Source organism: Branchiostoma floridae, chromosome 16, assembly GCF_000003815.2.
Source record: "Branchiostoma floridae strain S238N-H82 chromosome 16, Bfl_VNyyK, whole genome shotgun sequence".
In the NCBI taxonomy this organism is placed as follows: domain Eukaryota; kingdom Metazoa; phylum Chordata; class Leptocardii; order Amphioxiformes; family Branchiostomatidae; genus Branchiostoma; species Branchiostoma floridae.
This window is the reverse complement of record NC_049994.1, coordinates 11,555,216-11,572,705: the sequence shown is the minus strand read 5'-3', so window position 1 is coordinate 11,572,705 and position 17,490 is coordinate 11,555,216. Positions and strand designations below refer to the sequence as shown.

The 17,490-nt window shown below is 40.1% G+C and overlaps 1 protein-coding gene across 4 annotated transcripts; it reads right to left on the bottom strand.

The window, feature by feature from the left end:
* Positions 1–2,442: 2,442 nt before the first annotated feature.
* LOC118403586 lies at positions 2,443–16,912 on the bottom strand. 4 transcript variants are annotated; one of them, XM_035802332.1, is made up of 5 exons: positions 16,902–16,912; positions 6,910–7,060; positions 4,864–6,389; positions 4,266–4,419; positions 2,443–3,380 (listed from the first exon to the last, which is right to left on the bottom strand). In XM_035802332.1, exons 3-5 carry the CDS (start codon positions 6,182–6,184, stop codon positions 3,227–3,229), a joined length of 1,629 nt encoding a protein of 542 aa, XP_035658225.1. In that variant the 5' UTR covers positions 6,185–6,389; positions 6,910–7,060; positions 16,902–16,912; the 3' UTR covers positions 2,443–3,226. The 4 variants fall into 4 exon arrangements, with proteins under 4 accessions (XP_035658225.1, XP_035658229.1, XP_035658226.1 ...); XM_035802336.1 differs by having other exon boundaries at positions 4,864–6,382; XM_035802333.1 differs by lacking the exon at positions 16,902–16,912 and adding an exon at positions 10,055–10,127.
* Between the last annotated feature and the right edge of the window lie 578 nt (positions 16,913–17,490).

The window sequence follows — 17,490 nt, the reverse complement described above, 5'->3', positions numbered from 1 at the left end:
CTAACGACAAAAGGGGGGATTAGTTGATGCAAATTTCTAAAACCCAATCCTAAGTTCAACAAAGCAACAAATATTGTAAAGAAACTAAAGATAGAGTGCTTCATATGGCTTGCTAGATAAGTGGGCAGCAAATTTACGAGTCTTTATGAAAAATAAAAGATTTTTATACACTTTTAAAATAAAATATCCCCCACGAGTGGTACGTTCCTCGAACCGGAGCTATCTGTATAACAATAGGAGGAAGCCATATTTGCATGCAACCTGTATAACGGTATGTGGGTTACCAGACCGGTTTGAGCGGTACCAATCCTGTTAATAATAGGGGTGTCTAAGTGACAAATCTTTACAAAACGCCATTTTGATGTCCTGAAATTGTGTCTAGATAAGAATTCTTTAAACTTTATAATTATCTTTACTATATCAATGTAGTATTTGTCGTCCGAAATAATCAATAATTCTTAAAAATAAAATAATAATGTTGAGTACACCCCTGTTTATAATGCAACGCTCAGGTGACTCCAGGGATAATTTCATCGTACTATGCAGAAACACAAAAACTCGGCAGACAATTATCCACACCAGCTTTGTGCGTGTGTCAAACACACGAGCGTTCTGCCGCACACAACTTGTTTTGTTGACATAAACTTGTTGTCTTACCTTGGCACCTCCAGACACATGTGTAGACAACGGGGCATCTGTTCAAGCAAAATCCTTTAGCTGTGATTGGATAAAAAGTTAACCACATTAACGTGTGTTAATCTGATACCCAGTTCCACGACCCAGAGGTCGCTTTAATAGAAGAGGCTATCATATTCACCGAATGATTTATTGAAGACTTACCTATTGTTATATTACAAACTTAAAAGATAAACACATAAGAAAGTTTAATATTTCAAACATCCCATAAATCGTCTCTAATATTAGATTTGTTAACTCAACGTTGAGTTGTATAACCTTAAGTGTTACAGCTTTTTAAAACTTTACATTTGTTTATGCGTCATGCATGAAGGAAACGGACCTTGGGGTCAACAGTTTACTTATCTTGCCACGGAGCCCATTCATGAAAACGACCTGTAATTTTGTACAAAGTCGCTATGTGGCGTGGTTCAACGGTACTGTCTCTCAAGGGAAAGTAAGCAACCAACATAATAACTGATCTTTCTACCTCACATGTAGGCTGGATACAGAAATTTCGAACGACTGCGATCTTCAAGTATTTTAACATCTTAGCACATTGAATAATTTGGTTCTTCTCAGGTATTAGGTCATAAACTCTGCCATATTGTACTATTTTACTTACCTCCAAATTCCTAATCTCCAAGCAGATCCAACGGTACCATAACTTGCATAGGATACTACCAAATTAAGCTGGTCAGGGCCAAAGGGAGTCAGGCGGGCACCGGTAGCATACACACTCCCATCCCCACACTCCTGGGCAGGCTTCACTCCTCTACCCGCCGTTTGATAGCATCTTATGATGCCGTAGGATCTGCTTGGAGACAAATTCAAACATGTCGGGAAGTCATTTCTGAAAGTTATCGTTCACAACTACGTGTGGTGGCTCTTCTTTCAGATCAGTCTACCTAGACATTGAGTCTAGACAAACTGGAAAGTTTTTATACAACTTCTTCTCAGTTCTTTTTTGAGAGGTGAAGTTTGGAATATCACCGCATGGTGTCGCAATTTCACCGCGGCAGAGTAATGTCCAGACTTTTGCTGTTAAAAAATCACGTTTGTATTTATTGAATCGATGCCCAAAATGCCACATGTCGAAACGGTTTCTGCACCTCAGGTCGGTACTGGTGCGTCTACAGGGATGAAATCCTCGGCCTTGGAGTTCACCCCTTCAGGAGTCGAATGACTATAATGCAATGATTTTTCAAACACCATATTCCGCAATGCAAACCATAATTACTAGTAATTTACGGACACTTGTATTCTACAACAGTTGTTCTTTTCGCACAGCAGCAACTTATATAGGTTATGTAGTATTTAATAAAACGCCCCTATATTCATAGAATTGTGGAACAGGTCATTTATGTCGTTGGCTTCTGTGGGTCTTCTCTGCTGAGGGTTTCTCCAAGCAGATCTTCTGTCAAGCGGCTTGTTTCTGTTCTAGCTACCTGGCTCCAAATAGTATATATATAATGCCTTGTAAGTATTCGTTCTCATTGCTATAAAATACCTAGGTGTTAATAAAACGCCACTTTTCAGTGACTTAAATGTCATCTTAACAAAGAACAAAGATGATGGTTTTATGAATGGAACTAGACTGGCGTCAATACACAGCTACCAAAAGGAACTACTTTCTTGTCTGTCTACCATAATTTCTTTTTCATTTCCCAATCTCTGTTCTGTTCATATCTCTGCTATTGATTTCAATCATTGATAACGTTATATAAACCTTAGCAGATATTTTGAAAAAACTCACACAATTGCAAACATGTTTCATCTGTCATAAAACGTTTATTCACACTTCATACCAAGCTTAATTATTTCTTTTGAATTGCACACAGAAAAGCCGTTGGAATACAACTTATAGCACACAAGTTAGAATAATAGCACATTGATTTGCAACACAACAAGTCTGAGGAGAAAACAATGCCTTGATGAACAGTTACGTCTCTCTGCGTTATCGTCATAAAGGTTCAAATGAAATAAATAAATATAAGTATAGACTTTGAAATCACAGCACACAGATTTTTTCTACATGTCTTCCCAAGACAAGAAGCTTAGATCATTCTTTTTACAAAGATAACTTCAAGAAACAGTACAGCACAGAAAGTATTGATATATACAGCAGGTAAATAATCATATGCACATTTGATAATCATCTACAGAAAAATCACACTTATTTACATGGTCAGCTTTGTTTCGTTATTAACCGCTGGACGGTGTTTTCGCTAGCATGGACGGGTTGATTATCGACAAACTAAAAATTTGTGAAGTGTGTGCTAACGTTATATCAAGGACGTTATATGAATGTCCTTGGTTATATATATAGTGGACGGTGAACACATTAACTAGTTAACAATTCGTATCTATATTTCAATTATCATCACAAAGAGAACACTATGTTGTTCTTGCGGAGTCTTGCGTCCTAATACGTCATTTAAAGCTAAATTTGAGACTGCGATTTAAGTATTCTATGGATGTCAATACATTAACGTATACTACAAAACCAGACAGTAGGTCATGAGCATTTTCGCAAGCTGCAGAGCCATTTCTACTCGCCAGGAGGCGTCTCGATGGTGCATAGGCTCTCCTGCAACTTGACGAATCTCGGGTCGCGGAGGTGGTTCTCGTAGAGGGTTTTCTTGGTCTTCGCCAGAAGTCGCTTCTGTTTATCATGGGTGTCCTTCCAAGACAGGGTCAGAATCCTGGGAAACAAAAGTAAAAGTGTAAAGTTTTGTTTACTTGTCTCTTGCCAATTAACATAACTTTTATGAACTCATAGATTTCGATTAAAACCTGCTTTTTAACAGATCCTGGTCGGTGTCACTGACAAAAGGTAGTGTATGCTACCTAAAATGTCTTACCGTTTCCAAAATCATATTTAGTTGCTTAATTAGTAGCTGTTATCTGGCTTATGTTAAGTTTCAGTTTTATGTGTAATTCGGCTGTAATTGCTGATAGCAACAGCCATACATTGAATGGCTATATATAGGGCCGGTGCTCGCTTTATTTCATTTGATTTTTCCCAAAGTACTTTGCGACTTACATAAATCTGACCCCTGACCCCTCCCACCTGCTATGTTTTGTCGTGCCCATCGGTCGCAAATTCCAGACTTAATTACAGACTGAGACTGGTAAGGGGGATTAGGTTCAATTATCGGGATTTGTGACCCAAGGTAAGTATAATTTTACTATCCAATGAAAGCCACAGCCTTAATGACCTTATGACCCTAACCTTCCGCCATTTTGAACATCTAAAGAATGTCCATTAGATCCAACTTTCTAACGTATTACAGGTTGAAAAGAATCATTCATGTGTACGGTACGTGGTCTTTGTTGATGTTCATTGCATTAGGAATAGATACTAAGCAATTCTCCAAGCTAAGACACCTTAAAGTGACAAAAAATCTCTCTAATTATTCCGCATCTATCTCTGAAAGGAAAGCAAAGCACCACCAATATATCACTTACAAAATTAATAAAGATGTTTTGAAGAAAGTGGATCAAGAGCAATTGTTTAGCTCTGTCATAAAATTAGGAAGGGATCGTTTTTTATTGGGTGGGGGGATGGGATAAAGCTCTTTGCTTACCTTTGGTCTTTGTCTTCCATTGCTTTTGTCAGCAGGTGAACGGGAAGGGACAGGGCGAGTTTCTCGATGATCTGCTCCTTGCTTCTCGGCAGGACCGACTGAGGCTCGGCGTCTGCTTGAGCGATCACTGGGTGGGATCCGAACCCGCGACGTTCTATAAAAAACATATTTTTAACAGTTTAGAATATTAGAAAAACAATGTAATTTACTAATTCTTTCTCCGACATGCGCTAAATGGTACATGTACATCAGTATCATCCTTAGTATATTTGAAGATCGTGGGGTACATTTTCGCTTAGCCTTCAATATTTTATTCATAGCAACAATACTCCAAGTGGTCATATCTAACTAAATGGGGGATATATAGGAGGATAACTCTTCATATGAATTTTACCTTGATACTGCTTTGACGAGAACCGTTTTCAGAACATCGGTTAAGATTCCGGATTCATACGGCTGTTGTGTTACTAATTTGCACCATTCGGCTGTTTTGGTATCGAATTTCTTACCATACTTAGCAACATCACTATAAGCAAAAAAATAATCTTTATTGTGTATGACATGAAACTTTTAAATGATTTTTGGTGGAAAGTTTTACCTTCAAGTAATATGGGATGCGATTGTTGAGATCTCAGCAAAGAGGGCGACGAGAAACTTTTCTGGCTGAGGAAAGCAGACCGACGTAGGTGAGGAAGGCGCTCGGGCGGGCTCGCTGCCGACTCCGACGGCTCAACTGCTGCGGCCCGCTCCTCTTTCCTCACGATCCTGGGCATTCGGCATCCTCCAAGAGTGCCATAGGGTGGAGCATTGTCCCCAGAACTCGCACCATCAGTTAAAGACGACTTCCTTCTGGAGAATGTTCTTCTTTGTGGAGTCTCTGTGGTCCTTCTTTCTCCAGCTAATGCGGTCCCTTTCACTTCCATGCTCTGTTGCTCGGTTTGATCGTACGAGCTGCTAAGGATCGTTTCAAGTTCAACGTCATTTTCTCGAGGAGCAGCGTTGTCTTCAACGTTACAGCATAGCAGCTTCTTAATCAAAAAGGTACTTGGGTCGGAATCGTCGAGCTCCACGTACCGTTCCTCTGACTGTAGTTTCTGTTCTGTGAGAGCATTCTGGTTAACCTCTTCTTCCTCGGAACAGTATTTCTGAACAAAGCTATCTCGGGCGGAATCTTCTGTGGTTTCTTGTCTCGCCTTGTCGTGGTGTGAGAGTACCGGAAAATGATGGACGCTGCCTTCTTCGACTAGTCTCTGCGCGAGCGTATGTTCTGCCAAGGCTTCTTGTGTCAGCGGTCTCGTTTCAGTCGCTGGTGGTTTGGAGGGTTCTGTCTTATTCCCTTCTTGCGCGTGTGAGTATCTGAGTCGTCGTTGATGACACGCCGGGACTCTGTGACCATTCACCGGCGTTTGTGGCCGCTGCAGCTGCGGCAGCTCGGACAACTTTCCAGGGGAGGCGTCCGTGTCTTCCGTTCCCTCCCCGTCACTCTCCACTCCGTGGTACGCTCTCCTCTTGTATTTGATCTCCAAGTCCTTATTGAAGAGCTGTTTGAGCAGGAACTGCCTCTGGTGGAGGAAAATGTCTACTTCTACCTTCCTCCTCCCTCTCTCCAGACCGCGGATGTATTGCTGCAGGCGCCGGTCATGCGAGGGGTTGTTCTCCAAGATGGCGCGACTCACATCTCGAGACGAAGGTGCCACTTCTGGTACTTTGTTGTTCTCATCGGTGTCGTCATCTAGTTGGCTCTCTTTGGGCGCAGCATTACGAACTATTCTCCTGCCGTATCTCCTCTGCACTCGCCACTTCTTTCGCCCTTTGCTGAAGCTATCCTCCGTGCTATCTGTGATCACCGAACCGTCAGTTGTTGGGTCGCTGACTGTCGGCTGTTTTTGTTCGGACACGAAAACATCGCTACCGGTCATTGTGGCATTTGTCTCTAATCCGCACTCGTAGATAAAAATCAGACCAATTCTTCAGCGGCTCAATCAGACGTATGGCTTGCTTTCAATGTCTTGAAGCGAAGGTTTGGACGGATGTACTAAGTATGGACGGATTTCACGTTATGGCAAATCTTTTAGTCACCACATCGCTTTACTCCTTCTGGACGGCTTCAATCTCTTCTAAATTCTGGAATGATAAAAAGGAAAACATTTGCTGTTAGAATACACTGTGAAAGATCAGGTGAAAATTGTTGGGACCTCTAAAACAGCCGATAGAACAAAACTCATTGAAAGTAAATGCACAACAATGTTTAAAGACGAATAAACTAGTATCCATCCACATAATATCTGTGTTTTCTTCGTCTTGGATACCGGGATATTGAACAACGCATGTACATTCAGTACGAGCTGTGTAAATTGTTTTCCGGTACAAGATCTTCTTTTGTATACTTCGAGAAGAATCTAGCCAGACGTGAGTCAAAACAATATACCAATCACACTGCCCACACTATATGAAAGCCAGCAGAAAACAATACAGTAAGTATCGATCTCATATGGACTGAATCTCACAGGCTTCTTCTTACGTACAATGAACAAGAAACTTCCCGAGTTGGAATCTGGTGATGCTCTAAATAACCACTCGATAAACAACGTTTGTATCACCTTGGAACTCGAAGACAAACAGTAAAAGATCTTGAAGAACTCACCTGACGTCCGTCCCTTCTCAATGCCGCTCCTCTTCTGACGTCTTTGCCGGGTGTTCAATAGGCTGTGACGTAGTGGCTGTCCGAAGATTCAGATGACCACGCCTCCAAGACCTTCGGGGCAGATTCCGATCATCAGGCTTCTCTCCAGTACCTGTCAACAATGAGTCATGGTTAGGTATCAGATGCAGTGAAAAACAAAAGACATGACAGTTCTTCTTAGCCGAGAAATACTTATCGTTCCTCTTGTTCATTTGTCAGGTACTCTGTGTTATATAGGGTTGATGAAATAACTGGAATTGCCCCCCCCCCCCTTAGTTTTGCTATGCGCCAACGTGAAGACATCGGGTTCATCTCATGAGCTAAATTAGGACCCGCTTCATAACCATCACAAAAGAGTCAGTCCCTAACGAATTTTGATGTTGTATCTGATTACCTATATTTGTATGTACCAACAGAAACAGGTATATATGGCTAGGGCGAAAGTAGATCATTGAAAAAGATAGTATTGATTTGTGAAGAAAAAAACAGCTGGAAACATCTACTTCCAGTGCTCCGTGATTCTGAAACAATCGACATGCTAATTAAAAACACATAACTTTTCAGGGTACCAATTTTAGAACTCAGGTGTGGTAAGAAGCTGTCATTTGATGTCGGGAATGTCTTCACGTCGTTAAGATCTTAAAATAGTTCTAGACGTCTAAAACTACCACTTTCTTGAAGAAACCCCGTGGTGGGAGAGATATAATCATCTCGGTCGCCGACAAAATCAAAGTAACCGGATAAGGTTGTACTGTAACAGCTCCTTGTTAAAACGTCATGTCAAACCCCGAGAATAATATATTATAGCTAACCCCATTGTAGAGATTTGCTTACACTAGATCTTCAAGAATTTACTAAGCCTATGTTAAGCCTGAACCTCCTGCTCAATTGTCCCTGTGAAACAAATATCCCTGGTGGGGGGCAACCCCTCCAGGCTTGTGGCAGCAAAACCGTTAATTACATGTTCGTTAGGGTGTTGACTGTCTCATTTTACATGTTTTGGTGCCATTCTGTATGGAACAGATGTAGGGCCACGATTTTAAAAAGATGGCACGGCAGAAGGACAAGTACTCTCAGATGTGTAGAATATGGGGACTAACCAGGTTGGACCTGAGGTGGAGAAAATTACTCTATAGAACTAGATTCTTCATTGCTGTTATCTGTTGTTCAAAAATAGAAACAAAGTATAGTTAAGACTTTAACTATCTATATTACTCTGATCAGCTAAGACCGCTCTTTGATCCACAAAGTAGGGAAACTGAAAAGCTGAGAAATTTGATCCTCTGTCCTGTTATCAGGTTATTAAGCCTAGAGTAAGCCGTTTTGTATACCTTGTTCAGAAATAGCTACAAAGCAGCTTTAAATGAAACGCTCTGTATATTGTACTAGTTTTCAGTCATTCGGAAGTATGTAATTTTCGTTGACATGGAGAAATACAAACAATGCAAGGTGTGAAGTGTTGGCAAAGAAAATGAGAGTAAGAAACTTTCCTGCTTACCACTCTCTCTTAAATATGAATATTTCTTTGTACTATAATTCATACATTCATACAAACATAGGAATTCAATAAGAAAGAGAAATCGCAGTGAATTCGAACTACTATAATTATGATTAGGTTTTTTTTCAATGTCGATAGAAACGACGAACATTACGTGAACGATGTCTTCTTTGCTTTGAATAATGTTCTACTTTACTTTTTTTACTATATTCAATTATGTCACATTTCAGGGCGCTTGGCTACGTAAAGACCCTTAGGTAGAAACGGAAACTTTTGGTTTGCTGGTCATCTTTTTCCCCGCATTTGTGAAACAAAACACGATCCAGTATATATTGCTCCAAGGACGTTTGAAAACGTGACTAGATCCGCACGTGTCTCTGTGACAAAAATAAGTACAGCACAGGGCCTAATTATTACCGGTCTTAGGTAGCTTTAAGGGGATTACTGTCAATGGCTGATTGATGGATTAGCACATGATCAGGGTACTTTATTAAATGTGATTTATGGTATAATGAACTCTTGTCTCAGGTCATTGACACACAACTGGCTTTTTTTAATCTGTCGGCATGTGCTCTTAAGCCTATTTTTGCTGATTCATATATCGTTATTGCTAAACAGCCATTTGGCGAAAAGTTACAGAGTTGCACAGTTTCACACAACTTATGGAATCATGAAAGTGAACCATTTAGATAAATATCTGGGGAAATTTAGAAAAACTGACTAAAATGGAAAGTAAAACTTGACTGTCTGATCTGGTATTACCCTCCGAAGAAAGAAGGATAAAATGGATAAACTATACTACAATACCGGGCAATTTTGCGTCTTCCCGTCTTATTGGGGATCTATGTAGTGTATCAGCTATGGAAATGAGGATAAGATGGATAAACTATACTACAATACTCAGTAGTTTTGCACCATTCCTTCTAAAGTGGGTATCTATTTAGTATATCCTCTAGAAAAGGAGGATGAAATGGATAATTTTTTTTTACATCACACTATTGCCTTAAGTGTTTCCGTATAAATTGGGTATCTACATAATGTATTTGCATGGGGAAAACAAAGCTACCCTGTGGTGCAACAAGTGACTATCAAACACCTACGCTTCTAGTGTTAACATGCTATAAATAAGGACTAGTTATACCCCTGTTTTGATGAGTAATTCGTTGGTTTCTACATGTCGGAGAGGAATATGTCCAGAAAAAGCTCGGTGAGCTGTACTCATCGCTTCAATAAGAAAGGCCTGACTGGAGATTTTGTCACCAACAACAGAACACTTCATGACAACCTGACTTCTCCGTACTGGTTAAGAATGTGCAACATTTAAGCAATGTTACTGTCACAATGTCAAAAAAAGGTGGAATTAGATCCATGGGTAGTGGGTTGTAATGCATTTTTACTAGGCTATAGGGTACCATCTTTTACCTCCTCAGCCGAAGTCAGGTACCTATGTTTACACCTGAGCGGAGTGAGGAAAGTCTTCTTGAATGCCTTTCTGAAGAGCAGAAGATGACAGGATTCAAACCCAGGACCTCTGGGTACTGGGCCAAACATTTTACAAGTACGCTATACCACCCCCACCCCCCACAAATGGTAAATAAAATGACTTACAAAACGGTACTTGTCAGCGCCTTCTAGGTTTGGTGGCAGAGACTTAGATCACACCTGTTCACTCTGTCCGAACAGCACAGACTATCTGGCGCACTGGCACTATAGAAAGGTGCTGACACCACAATTAATTATGTGGAGCGTGTTGTCTGAGTGATTGATGATAAGGGCATGCTGATTAGATTGTATGGGTGACATCCTTTGGGAATCCCATAACTGATGAGAGCATCTGATTAGATAAAAGTTTGTCAAAAAACTTGCCCTCATTATGAAATCTAAGTGGACAGGAAGGTTGAACAAATGACTAAACACAGAATATGGTATACTGAACAGTAGATTCTTCAATTTCGTTCTTTCATATCTTCTTCTTTGACATTGGCATACTACGACATACTATTTCGATATTTTTTGCAGCTTTCTTTGTATGATTTACTGTATGGTCGAAAACTTTTTTTCAAACGAAAGAAAGTTGATGAGCATGTTGATGCCATGGATGCAGTCTAATCAATAATCGGTAACTGTGTCTCATGTGCCGCATAACCTTCTAATCTACTTCGTCTCTTTCAAATTTAGCACCCAATATAGATCTAGAAAACTATTTGAGTCCACAACAAAGCTTGCTATGAATACTTCAAGCAAAATTTACGGAGAAACTTTCTCTGGGTGCCTTTGTGAAGCTTAAAGATGGCAGATAAGATAATAAGACATTCCACAGATCTGGACGATGCGTTGTGAGGTGGACCGTGTCGTAAGAACACTACGAGGGGCGTTCAATAAGTAATAACTCTGACTCATTTCCCATAGCAGGGGATTAATGAAACTTGGCACAGTTATTAGTCTTTCTCTTCATAGGAACCACCCAGAGTTATGCATTTCTCCCATCGTTTGATGCAGCTCTGGACACCGTTTTTGTAGGACACCCCAGGTTGGTCCTCCAACAGATGCCTCATCAATGGCAGAAGAGGAACGACCAGGTCTGGGAGCTGTTTCCACAGACTTCCGGCCATGTTTGAATTCAGGATGCCAGCGTTTTACAAGGTCATATGATGGGGAATCATCACCATAAGTTTCTTTCATTTCATCAAAAGTCTCCTTTGGTGTGCGTCCTTTCAAATACAAAAACCGGATCACTGCGCGACACTCAACTGGCTCCATTTCACACCTGGTCCATTTCACACCTAACTCAGTTCAAACACTAGTAAATCAGAAACCACAATTAGTTCAGAGCTCTTTTTTGCAACATAAACTATAGAGATATGAATCATTACACATGCAAAATTTCATTTAGATCAGACAACTGAAAGTGGGTCAGAGTTATTATTTGTTGAACGCCCCTCGTAAAATATCTTAAGATCATATCATGTAAAAAGGATCGTGTTTTGTAGAACTAAGAGCATGTGGTTACAGTGGTAATAGGTAGCAGTTATACAGTTACCCAAGTACGTGCTTAGAAGGACATTGAAATGTTTACAACAAGAGTGGTAATTGACAGATTCAGTCTCTACATGTTGTAAACAACTCGACGTGTAGTAGAATGGAAAGATTGACAGATAGGTATATCAGCTGGAATTTTTGTGGTGTTACCATGACGTTGTGTCCTGACTTGATCCAAGGGGACTAAAGTTCACGTCCTTAGATGAACTCGCTTTCTCTCCCCCGCCCCTCCCTCTCGATATAAAAAGTTGTCTTCATTATGAAATCTAAGATGTCAGAGAATTTGAACAAATTACCAAACACACAGAGTATTGTAAACCGAACAATAGAATCGTCATTGTGTGTGTGTGTGCAACACATATCATTGCACACACTTCCAGACCCTCTTAGATCCTAGCCATGTGACTCAGCCATCACGTGTGCCATGGTAACTTTTATGGCTAAATTATAGTCTGCTCTTTGCTTCACACCTACGATGACCCCACAGCTCTAAATGAAAGGCTGGTGAAAGCAAGAGGGAATGCAACAACGCCACAACGTGAGCAGGCTGAAGGCAAGGCCATAGTAACACAGTAACTAGTGAGGACAGGACATGAGCTGTAATCGATTTCAGACTTGAAGGCGAAACAAAGAGTGCCGTGGGGAAATCGTTCTGAAAGTTTGGTTCCGACAAACACAGACTTCGCCCCATGTCCTTGCTGCTTTGCCTTTCAGTCCTGCAGACAAAAATGACGTATGACAATGCTGTATTTGGAAGCGCGGACACACACACACACACACACACACACACACACACACACACACACACACACACACACACACACACACACACACACACACACACACACACACACACACACATTTGTTAACCAACAGAGCAACAGAGCAGAAGACCCTGACCCTAAACATATAAATTTTCTTAACGATCAAAAATTTGTTTCATTTTAAAATAAAGCAAAGCACATCTAGAGTTCATTGACCCGGTCCTCACGTGTTTACTTCTGACACATAGAGTTTTGTTGACGTATCGCGTGTCTGTGGTAAATGATGACATGTCTGGACTTCTATATTTTACAATTCGTACTGATCTAATGACCTTCCATTAAAGGTTATTGACCGGGGATGGCCCAACCCTGGGTCACATCATCGTTGGAGATGCTTAACTATGACCAGTGTATCTCACAGGAAAACACGTATATGAAATGGAAGTTTTTTAATGGCAAATCCAGACCGTTACACCCTTTCCAATGCATTCAGTCCAGTTTTACTCAAATCTCTTGCCTAGTTGTTAAATATGATATCAAAATACAATTCAACAGGTGTGGTGATTTTGATATCGTGGTGCATAAGCTTGAATATGTTTTTTTTTTTAACACCTGTCTGTACCATTTTTTAGCTTGAACACTTTCCGACCTATCAGTCCAAAATAGAAGTAAATGGAAAGTTTGCAAAAGATAATCTATCTATAATGTAGTCTATTTTTTCTAAACATTCGATTGAATATCCCATCCAAATACACCCAGTACATACTTCTAGTATTGTAACTGATTAAACACATATAACTGCTTAAAAACAGGTCCTTGAAAACGTGCACGGCGCCTCACGTGGCTCTTTGTGAGCAAAACGTTCAATGGAATCGGGTTTACCAGATGACGTTACATAAATCTTTGATTGTCCTATTGCCTGGAGGTCTAGTGAGCCCTCTCTCCTTATTTTCCTGACAAAAGGCTGTGCGAAGGACCGATTCTCCTGTAGCAGGATGGGAAAGATTGCAATTGGCAGCTGAATATATCAGCTACATACGTGAGATGTTTCTAGTGTGACAGTTATTTCTTTACGCCACGGACACTGAAATTTTTTTGAAAGAAGCGGCTATAGACGAGTGCACATGTTGTAAACAACTCTTGAAGTACAATGGGAAAGATTGGCAGCCGGGTATATCAGCTACATACGTGAGATTTTTGTTGTGTTACCATGACATTGTGTCCTCACTTGATCCAAGGAAACTAAAGTTTACGTCCTTAAATGAACTCGCTTTCTCTCTCTCCTCTAGATCTCCTGTCTCTCAATCCATCCGTCTAACTAGGCCATATTGATTTGATTACATGGATGACATCATCTGAGAACCCCCAAACTGATGCGACAAAAAAGTTTGGCCAAAAAGAAGTTGTCTTCATTATGAATTTTATTGATCAGGAAGGTTGAGCAAATGACCAAACACACAGAGTGTGGGATACTGAACAATAGATTCTTCATATTGTTCTTTCACATCTTCATTTTTGACCTTGAAATCGACGTTTGCATCCAATGGCATTGGTATATGCTGTCATAACTATTTTCTTTCAATCTGCGGCATAGTGGTACATTTTGCAGCTGCTTTATACGATTTAGAGCATGGTTGAAAGCATTTGGCTGAAACGACCAAACATTGATACGTACGGATATATAAGTCCATATAATCAAATCAAAGGACCTGATCTACCCTGTAACCTTTGTCTTTTGATATCTTCTTTCTGATCAATCACCAAATCATCGCACACACTTCCAAACTTTCCTCAAAACGTGACCCAGTCAACACGTGCTTGATGATAGTGTGCTCGTTTCTTCACACCTAAGATGACCTCCACCTTAGATAAGAGAGTAATTTATAAATGACAGGATGGGATGTATGACAGCTTGACCTGCCTCACACTAGGCCATTGGGACAGAGGACCGAGCATTGAGGACATTAAGCGAGCACCAATTTCTTTTGGTCGATTAAAAGTAATAAGAAAGGTCTTAGCAGATATTTTGTATATAATTGAGATCAGAAAGATTCCTATAAACACAACCTGAAGGCACAGACACATTTATGTATGTTGTTTTACGATCCTTACAGTTCCAAGGCTACAACGTAACTGGAAAACTGAGGAGGTATGACATTACTGTAATGGGAATGGCGAAACACAGACAAACAAGCAAGAGCAAGTAAAGTAAACACATGTATTACTATTCGGTAAAGAAAACACATTGGCCATTAAAGCCTCACCGTAAACCATGCTGTTAAAACGTATCCACAAGAAAGGATGACAGTAATATGTTATGACGCATATTTATGTTTTAGAAATTGAATATAATGTTTATGCATAATACAGAAATTCTATGTACTTTTTTAATTTTACTTTCAAATACTGCATTTACATTTGTTTTATGTTTTCCGTGTCCCTCGCAGTACTTTATTCCATACTGTGATCCTTTACAATTCTGTCATACACCCATGTAAGAAAGAAAGGCATACCGGAGTTCATTGAACCGGGGTTACATGAGATAGAAGCGGTGATTGACCCGGTCCTCACGTGTTTACTTCTGACACAGGGGGTTTTATTGACGTGACTGTAGTAAATAATAACATGTCTTGACAATCATAACATGTCTTGACATCTAGACAATTCTTATACTGATCTAATGACCCTTCACTTAAGGTTATTGGCCGGTGGTGACCCAACTCTGTGTTATACCATCGTAGGTATTGTTTCCCGATGGCCAGTGGATCTCACAATAAAATACATGTTCCATGGCAAACGTATGGCTGCTTTGAATATCGCGATACGATAAACAAGCTGAATATATAAGTGAATATTCATTTCTATGGTGTTTTGAATAAACTGATTTTTAAACACGAATGTACCAACATTCAGCTTCGTCCCTTTCTGACATACGTAGCTACGTGTCGAAAATGAAAGAAAATTCTTTTAAAAAAAAGATATTACAGTCTATGTTTTTTGTGATCTTCCATACAAAGACACGCCTTACATACTTAATTGTAAGTAAAGTATTGTAAGTGGTAAAATCACAGAAAAAGTGTACATGTTGAAAACAGGTTGTTAACTAAAGAAACGTGAACGGTGTCTCACGTGGCCCTTTCCAAGTCGAAAGTTTAGTGAACTCGGGTTAACCACCTGAAGACGTAAAATAAAGATTGATTGTCTTAGCGCCTTAAGGTGTGAAATGAATCACCCTCCTCTTTACTCTAAGTTGGTCCCCTTAGGCGTTTATAAATGGAATGATCCGCAATCGCCACATGTAGAAGAAGCGCTCCAAGCGGTCATCCTATAAACTACAGTGTAGCAATGAAAGAAGCGCTCCTAGCGACACGCGCGCAACTACAGCGCGATCAGTATTCTCTTCACGATTTACTAATTTATGCAAACTCAATCTTGCCATGAGTTTACGTCGTTACAACAATTATTATGTAGTTGCAACTTTCACACCTTTTTATCATTACAAGTACCAAACTTGTGAATAAGTTGTGAGACAGTCGTAAGATCATTTCGATAATGGCGATGATTCCGGTAATTGAGTTGTTGTCTGATGTTTATTTTGCTAGGGCCTATTCACGTCAATTTAAAACAGAATCCAGTGTTCTTTTTATCTAAAAGCTAAACTAAAATCATGACACATGTGATACTTGATTGTCAAAAAATATGCCCACTAGCTATAGAAAACGCTTGTTTCCAGTTTTCTGTGTTTGTCAGCAATTTCTGACGGTAATTAAAGCTGGTAATTAATGATAAGCGTTGACATCATTTCCTGTCTCTTTCCTAGCCACAAGAAAAGAAACAAAATCTTTTTTTTTTCAAACAGATTGTTTTCAAACATGATTTCGGTTAGTAAACTAATATGATACTGGACGTTTACATTGAAATCTCATTATTGCTATGGGGGAACAGCTGAGAAACCATGATTTAGCCGGAGGCCACAAAACAAATTTCTACAAAAGCAGGCATTCGTTGGACATTCTCACCAATGAATCCACTTCTATCTCACACAATGGAAATGGAAAATGGAGCAGATTTGTATCTCCTGCCTCATTTTAACGTTGGTTTCAAACTTCTTATACGACGCTAGTTAGAAAGTTGTATCTATGTAACGTTGTACCATATAAATGTTAAACCAGTAGATTAAAACGCCTTTTTTTTAAAATTCAATACTCGGAGATATGTTCTAGAAGCATGCTCTATCAACTTCAAATCAGTTAGTCCATGGGCCAGAGGACATGTTGGTACCACTTGAGGTGACAAATTCTCCATTTTTAATAGTAGAAGGCCTATAGTATACATTTTGATGTGATTTGCCGCTTGATTTTGCCATTAAAACATCGGTGAAATTTGAACAACACATCTCCCCAAGGGATTTAAAATCCAGATAAGACATACACAATTCTTCCTTTCAAGAAAGACGCAAAGTGCATAACGTACATGTATTAGTTCGTGTCTAACGTTTCTGAATGTTTTGTATGTATAAAAACGGGAGTCTGTATCTCTAAGCGTTGTAAAAACTCAAGACAAAATCTAACATCAGAAAGTACAAAGGATGCAATAATTAGCAGTGTTGTAAACTGTGAAATCACGGTAAGACAATGCGAAGCCATACTTACGGTAACACAAGTACAAGACTCTCCAGACACCGGTGGCTTCTTGGGCTCCTCACCGCGTGGCGTCTTCGTCTCCAAGTTCGAAAATGATATCGAGGAACCGAAAAAGGACGCCACTTGTGCTGGGAAGCAAACGCACTGTTTTTCCCCAACAGTAAACCACACGCAGTGCAAACGATTACTGACGTCACTACAACACTGTGAAAATGGTAGAAAAGACAGGTTTGGTGAGGTTAGCGGTCCCAGAGGTATTCACCACGCCGGTCCCCATGTGAGATTGTTTGAAAGGTAAGCGTGACGGACCTTACCTATGATTCAGTATGCAAATGAGCAGGTGGGCGGAGCCACGGCATGGCGGTGGGGCAACCTGTTCACGTGAGAGGACTGTAGCCTCCAAACAGGCTCTGTAAAGGGCGATTTGAATTGTTTTAATCTAAAATTTCGTACTAAATTTTGGACCCCTGTTGTGCTCTGATTGTCTTCATTTAGCGTCATGAATATGACACAGCAACACACAGAAAATAGCCCATGTTCTAACAAAGAAACTACATTGCTATAACGCCGCCACCGGAGCCTGTTAAAAGGAGGCTAA